This window comes from Oryx dammah, unplaced genomic scaffold, assembly GCF_014754425.2.
Source record: "Oryx dammah isolate SB20612 unplaced genomic scaffold, SCBI_Odam_1.1 HiC_scaffold_23, whole genome shotgun sequence".
In the NCBI taxonomy this organism is placed as follows: Eukaryota; Metazoa; Chordata; class Mammalia; order Artiodactyla; family Bovidae; genus Oryx; species Oryx dammah.
Genome location: NW_024070207.1, coordinates 43,700,295 through 43,714,643, shown reverse-complemented (window position 1 = coordinate 43,714,643; position 14,349 = coordinate 43,700,295). Strand labels below are relative to the sequence as shown.

General features: G+C 37.7%; 1 protein-coding gene across 4 annotated transcripts in view; it reads left to right on the top strand.

Annotated features, from left to right (window-relative positions):
• The window catches only part of ATP11C (ATPase phospholipid transporting 11C), a 172,102-nt gene that overhangs the window by 65,590 nt on the left and 92,163 nt on the right, over positions 1-14,349 (top strand). For all 4 annotated transcript variants that reach the window (XM_040265388.1, XM_040265387.1, XM_040265386.1 and 1 more), the window contains exon 2: positions 9,014-9,133. In XM_040265388.1, the coding sequence (XP_040121322.1) occupies positions 9,014-9,133 (120 nt within the window). The remainder of the gene's footprint in view (positions 1-9,013; positions 9,134-14,349) is intronic.

Genomic DNA, 14,349 nt, shown 5'->3' with positions numbered 1-14,349 from the left:
ACCTATTATGTTTATAGCAGCACCTAGTGTTTATACTGTACACCAGTTACTAATCCAAAACCTTGGAAGAGAAGTGAGGTTTAGAGACAATGTAAATAATTCCAGTGTCTGGGTACCTGTGTATATGGGTGGGGTGCCTGTTCAGTTGCATCAGACTCTTTGTGGCCCCATGAACTGTAGCCCGCCAGGCTCCTCTGTCTATAGAATTTTCTAGGCAAGAGTACTCGAGTGACTTTGCCATTTCCTTCCAGTGGAATCTTCCCAACCCACGGGTCAAACCTACATCTCCTGCATTGGCAGGTGGATTCTTTACCACTGAGCCACCTAGGAAGCCAAATAATTCTAGTACAGTTCCCAAATGACCATGTGCTTTGCCAATAAACAGAAAAATAAATTCTTCATTGTACTCCCATGGTGTCAGATCATCTGTTTCAAAGGACTAATGGTCTGTGTTATGGACAGCAGCTTCAGGGGACTTTTTGAGTGGCCCTCCCATGCTTCTAGATACATTTGTCAGTCTCCCTGGCCAACTCTGGTCCTCTTCATGAATGGTGTTTTCAACACCAAGAGCTTGCTCTCGGTCAGTAGACCATAACTCAACCTGCCTCCTTGAATAAGAGTAGCATCAGAATTGGGTATGCCTCTTTTGTAGAGCCAGAAACTTCCTTGCTTTAAATCAAATACGTACACTTGAATTATGTGAGGCCATTGCCTGGTTCTGTGCTAGCAGTTCTTAGAGTTTTAATATTCACATAATTGGATATTAGCAAGCACCATCCTTTTTTCACCTGGATAGCCTTTCAATTCCTTTAAAGTGATCTCTGGGTGTTTTGTTAATGCTACTATAGGCAGTCATTTAAGTTTCGTTACCTTTTTTTTTTTAAACTATTAAAGAAATTAAGGCTTGGTTTTCCCCAGGTCTCACACTTTACTGATTCTCCTGTAAAAGCCTTCACCTCTAGGGAGGATGCCTTTTTCAAGAACAGATTTTTCTTTAGGACATTGTAATTTGAGCCAAGAAGTGGGCCACGATGTCCTTGAATGGAAGGGTAGAAAATGGTCACTGAAGAAGTGGAGACCTTGTGTAAGGCCCCTCCCACTTTGTTTTCTTTGGTTATTCCACTCCGTGATGCTCCACAATGGAAATTATTTTTTACCTACCTCTTTTGTTGGAGATTTTTTTTTTAAAAGCTATAGCCTGGATTGCTATTTAAACTAATTATAACTTGGACATTTTTTTCTAGCTGGTTTGCTTTGTGTGTGATATTTAACAATGCCCCGGGCTTGGGGGGAGGAATGTACTCGTTGGTTTCAGTAGACATGCTCCAGCATATATTTGAACTGCTAGGCCTTTCTAGGAAACTTATTATCACTTTTATAAAAACAATCTGTTACTAAAATGGGAGATAAAACTCTGTTCAGGACATCAGGCACCTCTTTTACAATATGTTTTTTGTTCTAGCCAAAGTTTATCTCTTCTTACATTGTAATAAGAATTCTTCCCTGGTGACCTAGAAAGATTAGAATTTGTCTTTTGTATTTTTCACCCTAATAGCCAGTGGGTCTCTCCCTTGCCATTGTTACATATTACTGTTTGCTTCTGAGATTAAATTTTGCTATGAGATGTTTAAAAAGTGGGGAAAGGAATTCTCTGGTGGCCCAGTGGTTAAGACTCCACGCTTCCACTGCAGGGGACACAAGTTTCATCCCTGGCCGGGGAACTAAGATCCTGTATGCTGCAGGGCCAAAGGGAAAAAAAATTAAATGCAAAGTAGAAAATCTTCCAGCTCTAAGGGATTTTGCTACAAAACCCATATGCTTGAGTATTATATTTATTTTGGTATGCATTTTTTGATGCTTCAGTGTACGCTATGACCAATACTCTTACAGTGGAGGGACTTCTTATATCACAGTGAATACCTAGGTTATATCTTCCTTTTATACTATATACCTGCTTAGAACTAAAAGTTCAGTTGAATTTTCCTCAAAAGTTTGATTTTTAGCCTCACTTCTTACATTGGTCCATTTATTACAGGCATGGGCTAAAAAAGAACTTACAAGATGAGGAGAAAATGCTGTGTAGTGTAAAATACTAATATTTTAAAGTAATGATGCTTTAAAATCAAAAGTTACAAAGGCAAATCAAGACTTCAGAAAAAAGTAACAAAAAAGATGTCAAATGACCTGATAATAGAGGCTAGGCCACCAGAGCACCCCTTCAAAGTCTTAAAGGAACAAACCAAGTCTTCTAGCACCTCCCTCAGACGTACACAAACTTGCTAGCTCCAGTTGGCCGTCATCCCAAATTCTGGGAAACTTTACAGAAATCACAGGGGTTGGTACAAGTAGTGTGATAATCTGCAGTGTTCTCTCTGTGACTTCGCTGCCATTGTGTTAGCAAATTTCTGGGTGTCGGAGCAAATTTCTGTGTGTCGGAGCAAATTTCTGGGTGTCGGTATGCAGAGGGTCCCACCTTCCTCTCCTGCCTCTGAGGTTTGTGATCTGTATTTTATTCTGTTCCCTTTCAGCCTGGTTGGGCTTTGAGGTCCTGGGGCCTTCTTTAGACTTGCTTTCTGTTTGCCTGTGTATTTTTATCCATTTCCTGAGGGTGATAGTAAATGTGTGGTTGGCATGTCAGTCAGCCTTACTGTTTCTCCAATCCTTAGAAGTTGTGTACCTCCCTGTTGATTATTAACATCTGGCTAAGTGTTGGGAATGCATGGTGGTGTGTAGATATGTGTAGTAGAAATGAAAAGTCACTTCTGAGGCCTTGTAGATGTGTCCAGTTCATCTCAGTTAAGTTTGTCTTAGGAGAGATGCTGTTACCAAAAAAAAATGGAGTTCCTGAGCCCCAGCTTGAATTTTGTCTCAGGTTACCTTCTATAAATGGAAGAATCTCTGAATTATTTTTTTAAAATTCCTGTTAGACTCCTGAATCACTAAAGGCTTATAGCACTTTCGATCTGTTGACTCTAATAGCTACCCTGTGAGAAACTTCCTGCATTTCTTCTTCAGAGCCCTGTTTCTGTAGCCTTGAGGTCCTTGGGGTGAGGCATGGTGGGGAAAAGGATCACAGAGGGAACACTTAGAATTAATTGTTCCTGGTGAAATTAAACTGCTCAGTGGATCACATTTAGATAATGAAAGCTTTACCCTGAGCTTCCAAACCCAAGTCCTCACGGTCACTGCTTTTTCCTAAGCTTTGTACTTGCTGATTGAAGTGTTTTTCTGGCACTTAATATCTTTTTCCTATAGGAGTTTCTATTCAATTAAATGTGCTGCCATTGGGTAATGCCTGCCTAGAGATTACCTGCATGCCTAGGGATGTACTTTGGATATTTAGTTGTGTTTTGCTCAGATGTTTGAGAGTATTGATTAATATAGCCATAAAGGCAAGAAGAGACAAAATGTCCTGGCTCAATCTTGCTTCACTTCCTCTAACAAAGGAGAGACAGCTTCATGACTTAAGAAGGTGCAGGAAAAGAAAAATCAGAAAAGTGCAATTTAAGACTCGTTTTAGAGTTATGACTGTAAGTTAGGCATGAAGGCTATTCTTGGCTTGTTATAATGGGATGGGCTTAGAAGCCTTAGCAATATGACCACTGAATCCATTGTAGAAATCTTAACCAGGAAGCTTAATACACCGGAAATATTGCCTGGCACTGGAGTGCTTCTAACCTTGTGCAGAACTTCCACCCTTAGTGGGCTTCCCTCATAGCTCAGTTGGTAAAAAAAAAAAAATCTGCCTGCAATGCAGGAGACCCCTGTTCAATTCCTGGGTTGGGAAGATCCCCAGGAGAAGGGATAGGCTACCCACTCCAGTATTCTTGGGCTTCCCTTGTGGCTCAGCTGGTAAAGAATCGGTCTGCAATGTGGGAGGCTTGGGTTTGATTCCTAGGTTGAGAAGATCCCTTGGAGAAGGGAAAGGCCACCCACATCCAGTATTCTGGCCTGAAGAATTCCACGGACTATTCAGTCCATGGGGTCACAAAGAGTCAGACACTACTGAGTGACTTTCACTTTCACTTTGCCAACTTTAGTATAGAAATGCTGAAATTTTCATGAAATGCTCTCTCATGAATTTGTTTGGCCTTTTAAAGACTGATTATACTGTTCAAAAACACTAGAGCTTCAGAGGGAAAACATAGCTTTGGGGCTGGAATGTGGACAATAGATTAAAATCATTGCCAAGTGTTCAGATTATTAATAATGATTTTTTGTTCAGTTAGAGTAAATATAGTAGTCCTTCAATGTCTGCAGGGGATTGATTTCAGGACCCTCAGATACTTGAGTCCTGTAAAATGGCATAGTATTTGCATGTAAGCTACATACATCTCCCATATAATTTAAATCATCTCTAGATTATTTACAATACCTAGTACAATGTAAATGCTATGTAAGTAGTTTTTAGGTGCATGACAAATTTAAGTTTTGCTTTTTGGAATTTCTGGATCTTCCCCCACCAGTGAAATATTTTCAATCTGAAGTTGCTGGAATCTACAGACGTGGAACCCCCCGATAAGGAGAGCTGTCCTCTTACTTGCTTTAGTAACTCACAGAGAGCAGTTTGATGATCAATAAAAGTAATGCTGTGATTGTTGGAGATTATATTATTGATTATTTGCTGATAACCTGAGTAGCTTTGCATGTTTTCAGGGCCTGTAATTTTCATTATCAATGATCTGAATGATCAGTGGGTAGTAGATACATGCAAAGTGAGTATTGACGAAGAATCTCATTTTGTGAGCAGCTTAAAATGTTTGGTAGGGTTACTACTTGATGGTTATTTGTATTTCTTGTCTTTTGAAAAGCTAATTATTTAAATTATTTTGATTGCTTTAGAAGTGTAGCATTATGCCTGGTGTACTAAAAACTTGTAAGATGTTCATTAAGGTCAATCATTAATTCAAAGAGTGAGGTTCTGTAGCAGTAATTCTCAGTCCTGACTGCAAATTAGAACTGTCACCTGGGGAGCTTCTAGAAAAATTAAATAAAAAGACCCAGCCATTGGCATTATGTTTAAAGCCAACGTGTGGCCAGACTTAAGAACCACTGATCTATGACTAAGGGATAAATTCAAGTCTGCCAATATGTGGAATAGATGGAGAGGTGAGCTGTGTTTTAGAAACTGTGCTAGCTTTCATGATGACAGTCTTGTGTTGAGTTCTCTGTTTTCCCTCAGTTCTTACTGAGTCACTGGTCTAGAGACAATCATGAAACAAATTATACTTCCAGCAGCTTTTTTTTTTGTTTATGACTAGCAAAGGCATAGGATTTTAAGATGGTACTAGTTGAATAACAGTACCATTTTACTCTCGGTTTTTGTTGTTGTTGTTGTTTTTTAAGATTTATTTATCTATTTTATTTTTTGCTCTGCATGGACTGAGGGGAGGCTCCTCTAGTTGCAGTGCGTGGGCTTCTCATTGCAGTGGCTTCTCTTGTTGCAGAGCACAGGCTCTAGGGTTAGAGTTAAGTAGTTGAGATGTGTGGGCTCAGTAGTTATGGTGCATAGGCCTAGTTGCTCTGCAGAATGTGAGATCTTCATGGACCAGGGATCAAACCTGTGTGCCCTGCATTGGCAGGCAGTTTCTCAACCACTGGACCATCAGGAAAGCCCTACTCTGATGTTTATTGAGAGACTATGTCTTGAATAAATTATTGGAGTTTTTTGTTTTTTGTTTTTAAAAAACAGGATTCAGTTTATAATTCAGGAGTACAACAGGGTGGTTTTTATCATGAATAAGAAAATTAAATTGACTTCTGTGTTAATTCATAGACTATAAATATACTTTTAAATATTTTCCACCCTTTTAATTGTAGTGTGTATGATATGTCATTAAAATAGAATTGGTGCCAACTCATTTCAATTTTAATAAATGCCATTCCTAAGGACATTTGCACGGGAAGCACTTAAACACAGGATGTACTCCTAATGAATTAAAATTCGTTACGAAGTGGCAGGAATCATACACTCCCATTCAAAACTACATTGTGTGCCATCCAAACAGGATTTTTTTTTATAATTCCTATTTAGAGTTTCTCTCCCTTGGCTAAGGTACCTACATTATTCAAAATCACAGGAGCTAAAACCACTGCTTTAACACTACATTGGCAGAAGTGGAAAATTACAATGAATTTACACATATAGTCAGCTTTGCCATTTTCATGTGAACCAAGCAACATTACAGAGTAGAAACAAATTCTACCATAAATTGCAGGTTCATCAGATTTTTAGGTTGACAAGCATGGAAAAGTCATCTATTTCACCCCACCCCAGACCCAGTCCTCAGGCAGCTCCAAACTCCAACCTGCCTGACCTGAGGAGACTTTGCCCTTTTTTGAAAAATCCTCAGGAGCATACATTCTGCAATTTTTCTCAGGCTCCTATTTCCTTGTCTAACAATGATCATTGTCTGGATCTCCCATCCCCTCTCTCCCTCCCCAAACCTGCACAACAATTTCAATACATTTTCTCCTATTTAATGGAGATAGAGGTCACTTGAAAGAAATCAGAGATGAAGTATGAGGAAAGCTCTTAGTAAAACTATAAATGCTATACAAATGCAAAATTCATATCACATGCCTGAAAAATTGCTTTATGCTTGTACCTTCCTTTTGTTCTTTGGAAAGTTATCTGCCACAGAATAAAGTCGAAGACAATTCAGAATTGGGATAGTGCTAGTTCAGTTTGGTTTTAAGTTAATCTGTGGCCACTGTTAACTGAGGAAAACAATCTGTACTGGCAGTGCAGGAAACATCCCACTTCACTGGTCTTCTACCTCTTTCCTCTTCCCCCTTTTCATTTGTTGAATGAAGTGAGAACTGGCATGAAAGGTGGTTCTTGCTTATTTACTCTATAGCCACTTGTGTGAAAAACCAGATAGCCATGTGACTATTAAATGAAAGAATTTAAATTGTAGTGTTTGTGTGGACTTGACAATTTCTGGTCTGTTGTAGAGACTACAGTGGGACTGTAACTTGCAACAGAAAGCTAGGGGAGGGGAACAAAGTATATTTCTAAGAAGGTGTATTTACTTTTTGCAAAATGGGTATTATGAGAAATGTAGTGCTCTTCTGTGTTCAGACCCTGTATACTACAGTTGCAAACAAAGTCAGTCCCTTAATCAAAATGTATATAGTTACCATTCAGGTAAAGGTATTGTTTACTGGTTTCCAGGAGCTGTTTGAAAATTTACGTGTTAATCACTGACCCTTAGCATGTGAAGGACCTTGTACAGTCAGTTGTTCTAATGCCCTGTCTTGGGGCAGGCGGGTGAATAGCACTTGTAGAGCATTGATGACTTTGTGACTTTTCCCAGATTGCCGTAGATTGAATTCCCACAAGCTCCCTTTTAGCCCGTACCGGAGTGTATTTCCAGTAGTTATCATTTATATACAACCTAAATCTCTCCTACTTCAGTTTATCTCAGTTACTTTTCCAGTGATTTTGGAGGCCGGACCCCACTAGATAATTACTTAATAATCTTTGAATGAAAATAGTGAAGCAAGAGGTCTTACCATATTTTAGGGTAATGTTTTTTTCAATCAGAAAAATTATTTTCCCTATATCTGTTTGAGGTACAGAAATTCAGACTGGAATACAGCAAAATATAGACATTTGGAGAACTTTGCAACCTCTAAGTAGTCTTGCTTAAAATGATTATTTCAGGGCTAGAGAGTTATATCTTTGACCTTTAAACAGATCACCGAACAGAAATCTTTGTGGCTATCTACTTTAAAACATTTTAGGTTGTGGAATTACGCTTTTTAAAAAAATAAGGAAATATATAAGTGGATATTGGTTTCTATCATACTTCCTTTGACTTAAATAAATGGTTGTCTCAAACATGTAAGAACAGTGCCATCATAAGAGACTATTCCATTTAGAAAGATGGTAATGACGATCCTATCTGCAGGGCAGCAAAACAGACACATATGTAAAGAACAGACTTGCGGACTCTGGGAGAAGGCAAGGGTGGGATGATTTGAGAGAGTAGCATTGAAACACGTACGTTACTACATGTAAAATAGATGACCAGTACGGATTCAATACAGGAAGCAGGGCACCCAAACCCAGTACTCTGGGACAACCCAGAGGGATAGGGTGGGGAGGGAGGTGGGAGGGGGTTTCAGGATGGGGGGACACGTGCACCTGTGGCTGATTGATGTTGGTTGATGTATGGCAAAACCCATCACAATATTGTAGTTATCCTCCAATTAAAATAAATAGATTAATTTAAAAACTTAAAAAAGAGACTATTCTAGATTTATATAAGGAAAGATATCCTGATTTAAGATGAGAAAACAGAGTGAAGCCTCAGTGAAATAAAACTGAGGTAAAAATGCACCTAAATCTTGCAGCTTCTAGATTCAACAAATCTACTTTTTAAGAATACAGAATGGGCATTAGAGTTATATTGTGTGAAATGGGACTTTTTGGCAGTAAGTTCTGAGAGATCACAAAAGAATATTTTTCCTTGAAAAGCCAAAGAATTGTAACTTTTCTTTCTAGAAATAGTTGATCACTCCATTAATAGAGGTAGCCATTCTATATTCCTGTGTATTTATAAGCAATTATTTTCAGTTTATAATAATTTTGCATTCTGCTTTCTGCTGTTTGATAATGAAATTTACAAGGTTGTCTTCAATGCCTTTTGTGTAATAAATTAAATATTCCCAATCTGACCTTTTCTAAATTAGTGTGTTGCTGTGACAGTGATGGTTGAGATCCTGTAGATGAAAGAAAATGCTTGGCAGTAAAAATACTGTTTCTCTAGGATACTTCAATTTAAACATTTAGAATCACAATGTTGGCCTCAGAGCAGTTGGCCTAAACAAAACTTTTACTAACAGTGGAGTTTGAATTTCCTAACAAGGTTTCTATTCTTCCTATTATTCTCTCTCTAGACAATAGCCAAACATGCTTAGACACTTAGACAAGAATTCTGTGCTCAGTAGAAGCATGGAGAAATGTGATAAAAAACTGATCTGTTTTCCTGTTTCTCTTGGTCAGTGTGCTGGAGAAGAGAAGCGAGTTGGTACACGCACAGTATTTGTTGGCAATCATCCAGTTTCAGAAACTGAAGCATACATTGCACAAAAATTTTGTGATAATAGAATAATCTCATCTAAGGTAAGTTGTTTAACTCAATAGATCTTCATATAGTAAGCCAAATAATACTTATTTATGCTGTAAGCTGAGACATTTATATATGCATTCCTGAATGCGCAGTTGTACCAATCATAGACCAACTATAGTAATTACTCCACCAAAAGGCAGTTTCTTTAAAAGCATCACTTTGTCTCGTTATAGCTGAAAGAGTGTTTCCTTGCTCTCCATTATGAGTCATCATAATGCCTGTTGATTATATGTATGACTTTAAGCCTTAAAGTGTGCTAAAAGTGGAATTATTTACTTGCCCAAAGCTTCCTGAATTGCCCTTGTGTGGAAGGACTGGGTTGTAAATAATTTACATTCTTCCAGAGGGTGTTATCTTAGAGTAACATTTGTATCTCTTTCTGTTCCATTGCAGAGCTTCTCAAGTACACTCCTGGGTCCGAAAGGGTACATTCTGTTCTGTGCACTGCTTGAACTGTTAAGGGTTCAATCACCATAGCTGTGTTACCATTTGAATAATCATCTTACTTTATTTAGCATTGTGTAATGCTAAAAGAAGCCGTCTGAAGACCTGTTTAAATCCTGGTCTGATCATTTACTAGCTATGTGACTGGGCAAATTAATCTCTCAGTCTGAATGTCCTCATTAGTGAAATGGAGCTTATGTTCCATTCATGAAAGCATTCTTTATAACTCATAGTACCCAATAGTCATTGATCTACAAGTATTAGTTTGCTGATCTTTCCCTTGACTGAGGAGGTTAGGTGCTAGGTGCTAGATGGCTGGCACCATCTAGAGACTGCTGTGTCTTCTAGTATGGCACAGATCTTGATAATTTTCCTCGCTTCCTCATGTAGCATGATAAGGTAGCCCTCAAATGTTGGTGACTATTGGTTCATTGCATGTTGACAGACACCGAGGATCTGAAACACAGAGTTATACCCTTCCTTTGCAAATTTAACATTTTAATTTTCAAACGTGATTTCTGTTTGAGTAGTGATATAATGCAGATAGATTGTACTTAGCTGGGAGAGTAGCATGTAAAATATGGACAGAATGATTGAAAACTGTGTCACCTAATGAGCAGATCCATGGGACTCTAGAACACTCTGAGTTTAAATGTCTGTTTCCTGTTAATCTTTAACCTTGTGGCAGAAATTTATTGTCAGCTAGAAGTTTCTGTACCTGTGCCCGAGATAGTGAATAGTTCTTTCACCGAAAATTGTGACTCACCCTTAGTAATCAAGAAAACAGTCAATAGTAGTTCTTTGGCTCAGAATGATGGACTTAATATAGAACCGAAACATCCTAAGAGATCCTGTTGTTCAACTCCCTGACTTTACAGATGGAGAAAGCAAACCCAGAGAACTTAAGTTAGTCATGGTCATGAAGCAAAGTTAGTGATAAAGCCAGGAGCAGAACTGCTTTATAAGATATAGTGGCTCTGAATAAAGAGCTGTTTCATGTCATTGTGCTATTCGGGCTCCTCCCTCAGTTTTCTCTCCTTTACTTTTAGGGAATTATTTTTTCCCATAGTGCTTTATGTAGAAAATGATAAAGTGACACACTGATAGTCAAGTGACTTTTCACTGAGCTAATGAAAATCCACTTGTTGTAATATACCATGTATTTTTGCATATTAAAGGAACATATAAAACTCAGTTAATTCTCAACTATTTTTGTATTTCATAGAATATTTTTCATATTTTAACTGTAGTTTTGCCAGTAGTCAAAACAATGCAATAGGATATTTTTTAAATAATAAGGAATTCATGGGCAAATACAAACTGGTTCTAAACATATTTGCATATACAGTATATATGTATGTGTTTTAGAAACCACAGTAGTGAATGCATCTACATTGATAGACTAACACATCTTTTCCTTTGTAGATATTTTATTTTTACAGTTTGTCTAGTTAATTGCTTATTAACTGATCTGTTTTTCATAACAGCTCTAGAACAGAAAAAAAGGAATTGACAGTATACTGACTTCACAGAAAGAATGAAATTTTAGTACAATAAATAGTTATAAGGGAACAGCATATAGTGTAGTGGTAAAGAGCTTCACCCTTATAAACAGGAGATCTGTGTTTGAAGTTAAAGTTATATAACCTTCCTATGTCCCCATTTTCTTATCTGTAAAATGGGGCTGTTAACTACTTATCTCACAGGATTGTGATGTGGATAAAGTAATTCACAGAAAACATTGAAGCACTGTGCTTGGCATGCAGTAACAACTCAGTAGATGGTAACTGCTATTGTTATTTATGTTTTTGTGATTATTATTATTACTGCAGTCCTGAGCAGTAGTATTGATTTCCTCAGTCTCCTGTGTTTCAAATATGCAGAGCATTTACTTTTAAAAAGAAGCCTTCAGGTCCAGTTCGGAGAGAAAAATGTTTCATAATTTGACTTTCTCTTCTTCACATTGCCCTTTGGCTAATGGTATTTGCATCAGAATCTTTTAATTGAAGAAATGTACAACACTTTTAATTGAAGAAATGTGCAACATTTTTAGCAAGTGTTGATTTCCTTTCTAAACCATCTGATAATAAAAATAACTTTCACAGTTGGCTGCCTTTTGTTTGTTTACAGATGCCATCAGTAATGTAATATCACTGAGAATAAGTCCTGTTAATACAGGAACACTGAAAATAACACTTTGATAAAAATTTAAGTTTTATTAACTTACAAAATTAGCATCCTTTTCTTCTTTTGGGATGCACAAATACTTTTGTGTAGAAAAACTTGTTCTCTTTGGCCTTCCTATTTTAGTGCACTGAGTAGGGACCTTTGGGAATCACTAGAACTTTGTAGCTGGTACAAAACTTGGAAATCCCCTTCTGCAGCAAAAGAAACTAGATCTTTAAGATCTTAGGTTCCATCATTTTTCTCTATTCTACTTTTTTTTTTTTTCATTTAAAACTTCTGAGCCTCATCTTGAAGGCCCTTCAGTGGGATAAGAATCAGGGAGCTCCTCCTAACTCTTTGAAGCTATGCCCAAGGTTAAACTTAACTTCTTCTATGTGAAAGAATGTATTAAAGTTTCAAGACTAAAATTACACTAGCATTTTCTCTCATTTTAAAAATCAAAAGCATCAGTAGAATTTCTTAGACATGTCTTTGCATTTTATCAAACTCCCTGAAGGTGCCTTTTAAGCTAAAGTTACTAAATCCTAATGTAGTACTGTCTTGGTAACTCCTTTTGCTGTTCTGAATTTATGGTAGAAAGAGTGATACTTTGAAAAAGCAGAAAGTTCTGCTTGACATTGGTAGTGAAAATGAAAGTAGGCTGCTGTGATGGTCAAAATTGGATTTACTGCCTACATCAAGGAGAGTTGATAATCACGTGGATACAGTCATTTAGTAAAATGAACAGTTATTCAACCTAGAGCTTTGCTTATTTACAACTAATCTTCAGGTACGGTTATTTTGTTACATTGCATTCAAATGCCAGTAGTAAGAAAAGTCAGTGCTCCTTCACAACTGGTTGTTGACTTTGCCACTTTACATAGTTAACTACTTCATTTTAGCTGCTATCTTTTTTCTCATGATACACAGAAATATTAGAACAAGTTTTTTAAAGGCTAAATTGGAAAAATTTTGGACTTTGGGTAAAAACAAGTAGTGTTTTAAAGTTTCCTTTTGTTTAAAATTTTCAGTTTAATAGACTCTCAAAACTGAGATTCCCTTCATACTCTCTACTTTAAATTAGGAAAGTTATTTATCAAAGTTACAAGGTTTTGATTTCTAATTAGATGATAGATGTGTGAGGGGGGGACCCACAGTTGTTTCAATCAAAGGCCACAGTTGTGTACCAGTTGTTTAATTCACTATAGGGAAAATGAAAATGCTTTGCACATACTTGGGAAGCTGGCATTTTTCTGAAGAAACTTTTGAAGAAAGTGAAAGTGAAGTCGCTCAGTTGTGTCCGGCCCTTTGCGACCCCATGGACTGTAGCCTACCAGGCTCCTCCGCCTATGGGATTTTTCAGGCAAGGGCACTGGAGTGGGGTGCCATTTCCTTCTCCAGGGGATCTTCCCGACCCAGGGATTAAACCCAGGTCTCCCTCACTGCGTGCAGACGCTTTACCGTCTGAGCCACCAAGAAACTTTTAAAACGTGTTCTAGATGTCAGGGTTTCTTTTTTTAGTTTAGGCTTGCACATTAAAATAGTATAGAAGATCCACTTACTGACTTCTCTTGAGCAAGAACTGACTTTTGACCCAAAAAAATGTCCATTTTCAACATCATGTATGAAACAAATGCTCTAAACATTTTCTTCCTGTGAGTTAACATTGTTTCTAGTTTGTAGCAACTGACTAAGTTTGAGAGTTCAGTTTTTAAGTAAACAAGTCAATTTGAATAACTTGGTATATGCAGCTTTCATTCCATTTCAGTTTTAATTAGAACACTATTTAAAAGTAGGCTTCTCTTAGTCTGCCTTGAAATATGTATGCTATATTGCATTTGTATTATAACAGAGACAAGAAGTTTAATTTACTTTTTAGTTAGAGCAGTGGAGGAAATGGCCAAAACACAAGTTTCAGTTAACATTTCTTGTATGCTTTCTACATGCTGAACACTGTTCTAGGCATGGAAGGGAAAGGAGCTTATGTTTATATGTTCTCTGACCTCTTAGTAGTTCATGATCTGACATAGGAAAGAAGAGGGCATGTAGTAATAGTTGCCTATCAAGATACTGACCAGAGTTCCTCAAGGAAGCAGTTCATTTAGGAAGTTAAAACAGAGGGAAACAGTGGGGGCCTAGAAACAACAACAAAAATGTTCCCTTCGACATGTTCACACCCCACAGAGGACTCTCACAGTCCCAATGTTTGTTTGTTCAATTTAAAACCCTTTACTTAAGGAACAGAAGGTCAGTGAGCCAGAAGCTCAGCTGTTAGCCTGTTGGAGTTTAGTTTGTTGTTTTAGAAAACTGACCTTCAGTCATCGGGACAGTTAAGTGGTCATCTGAACTAGGGTGCAGCTTCAGAGTGACTGGACCTGTGGTTTTGATCCCTTTTCTTTTTGGTCACAAGCTGCCTTGGGAATCTGAAAACTGTGGACTCTCTTCTCCCAAGTGATACACATCCACACACAAGTATGCACTTCGTGTCGAATGGGCTTCCCTGAGGCACTTCTATGAACCCTGGGAGAAGAACCTTCTAGGTGGGCTGTTGGTTGTAATGCAGCTGCTTCACTGAATATATTTGCCTCCATTCATCTTT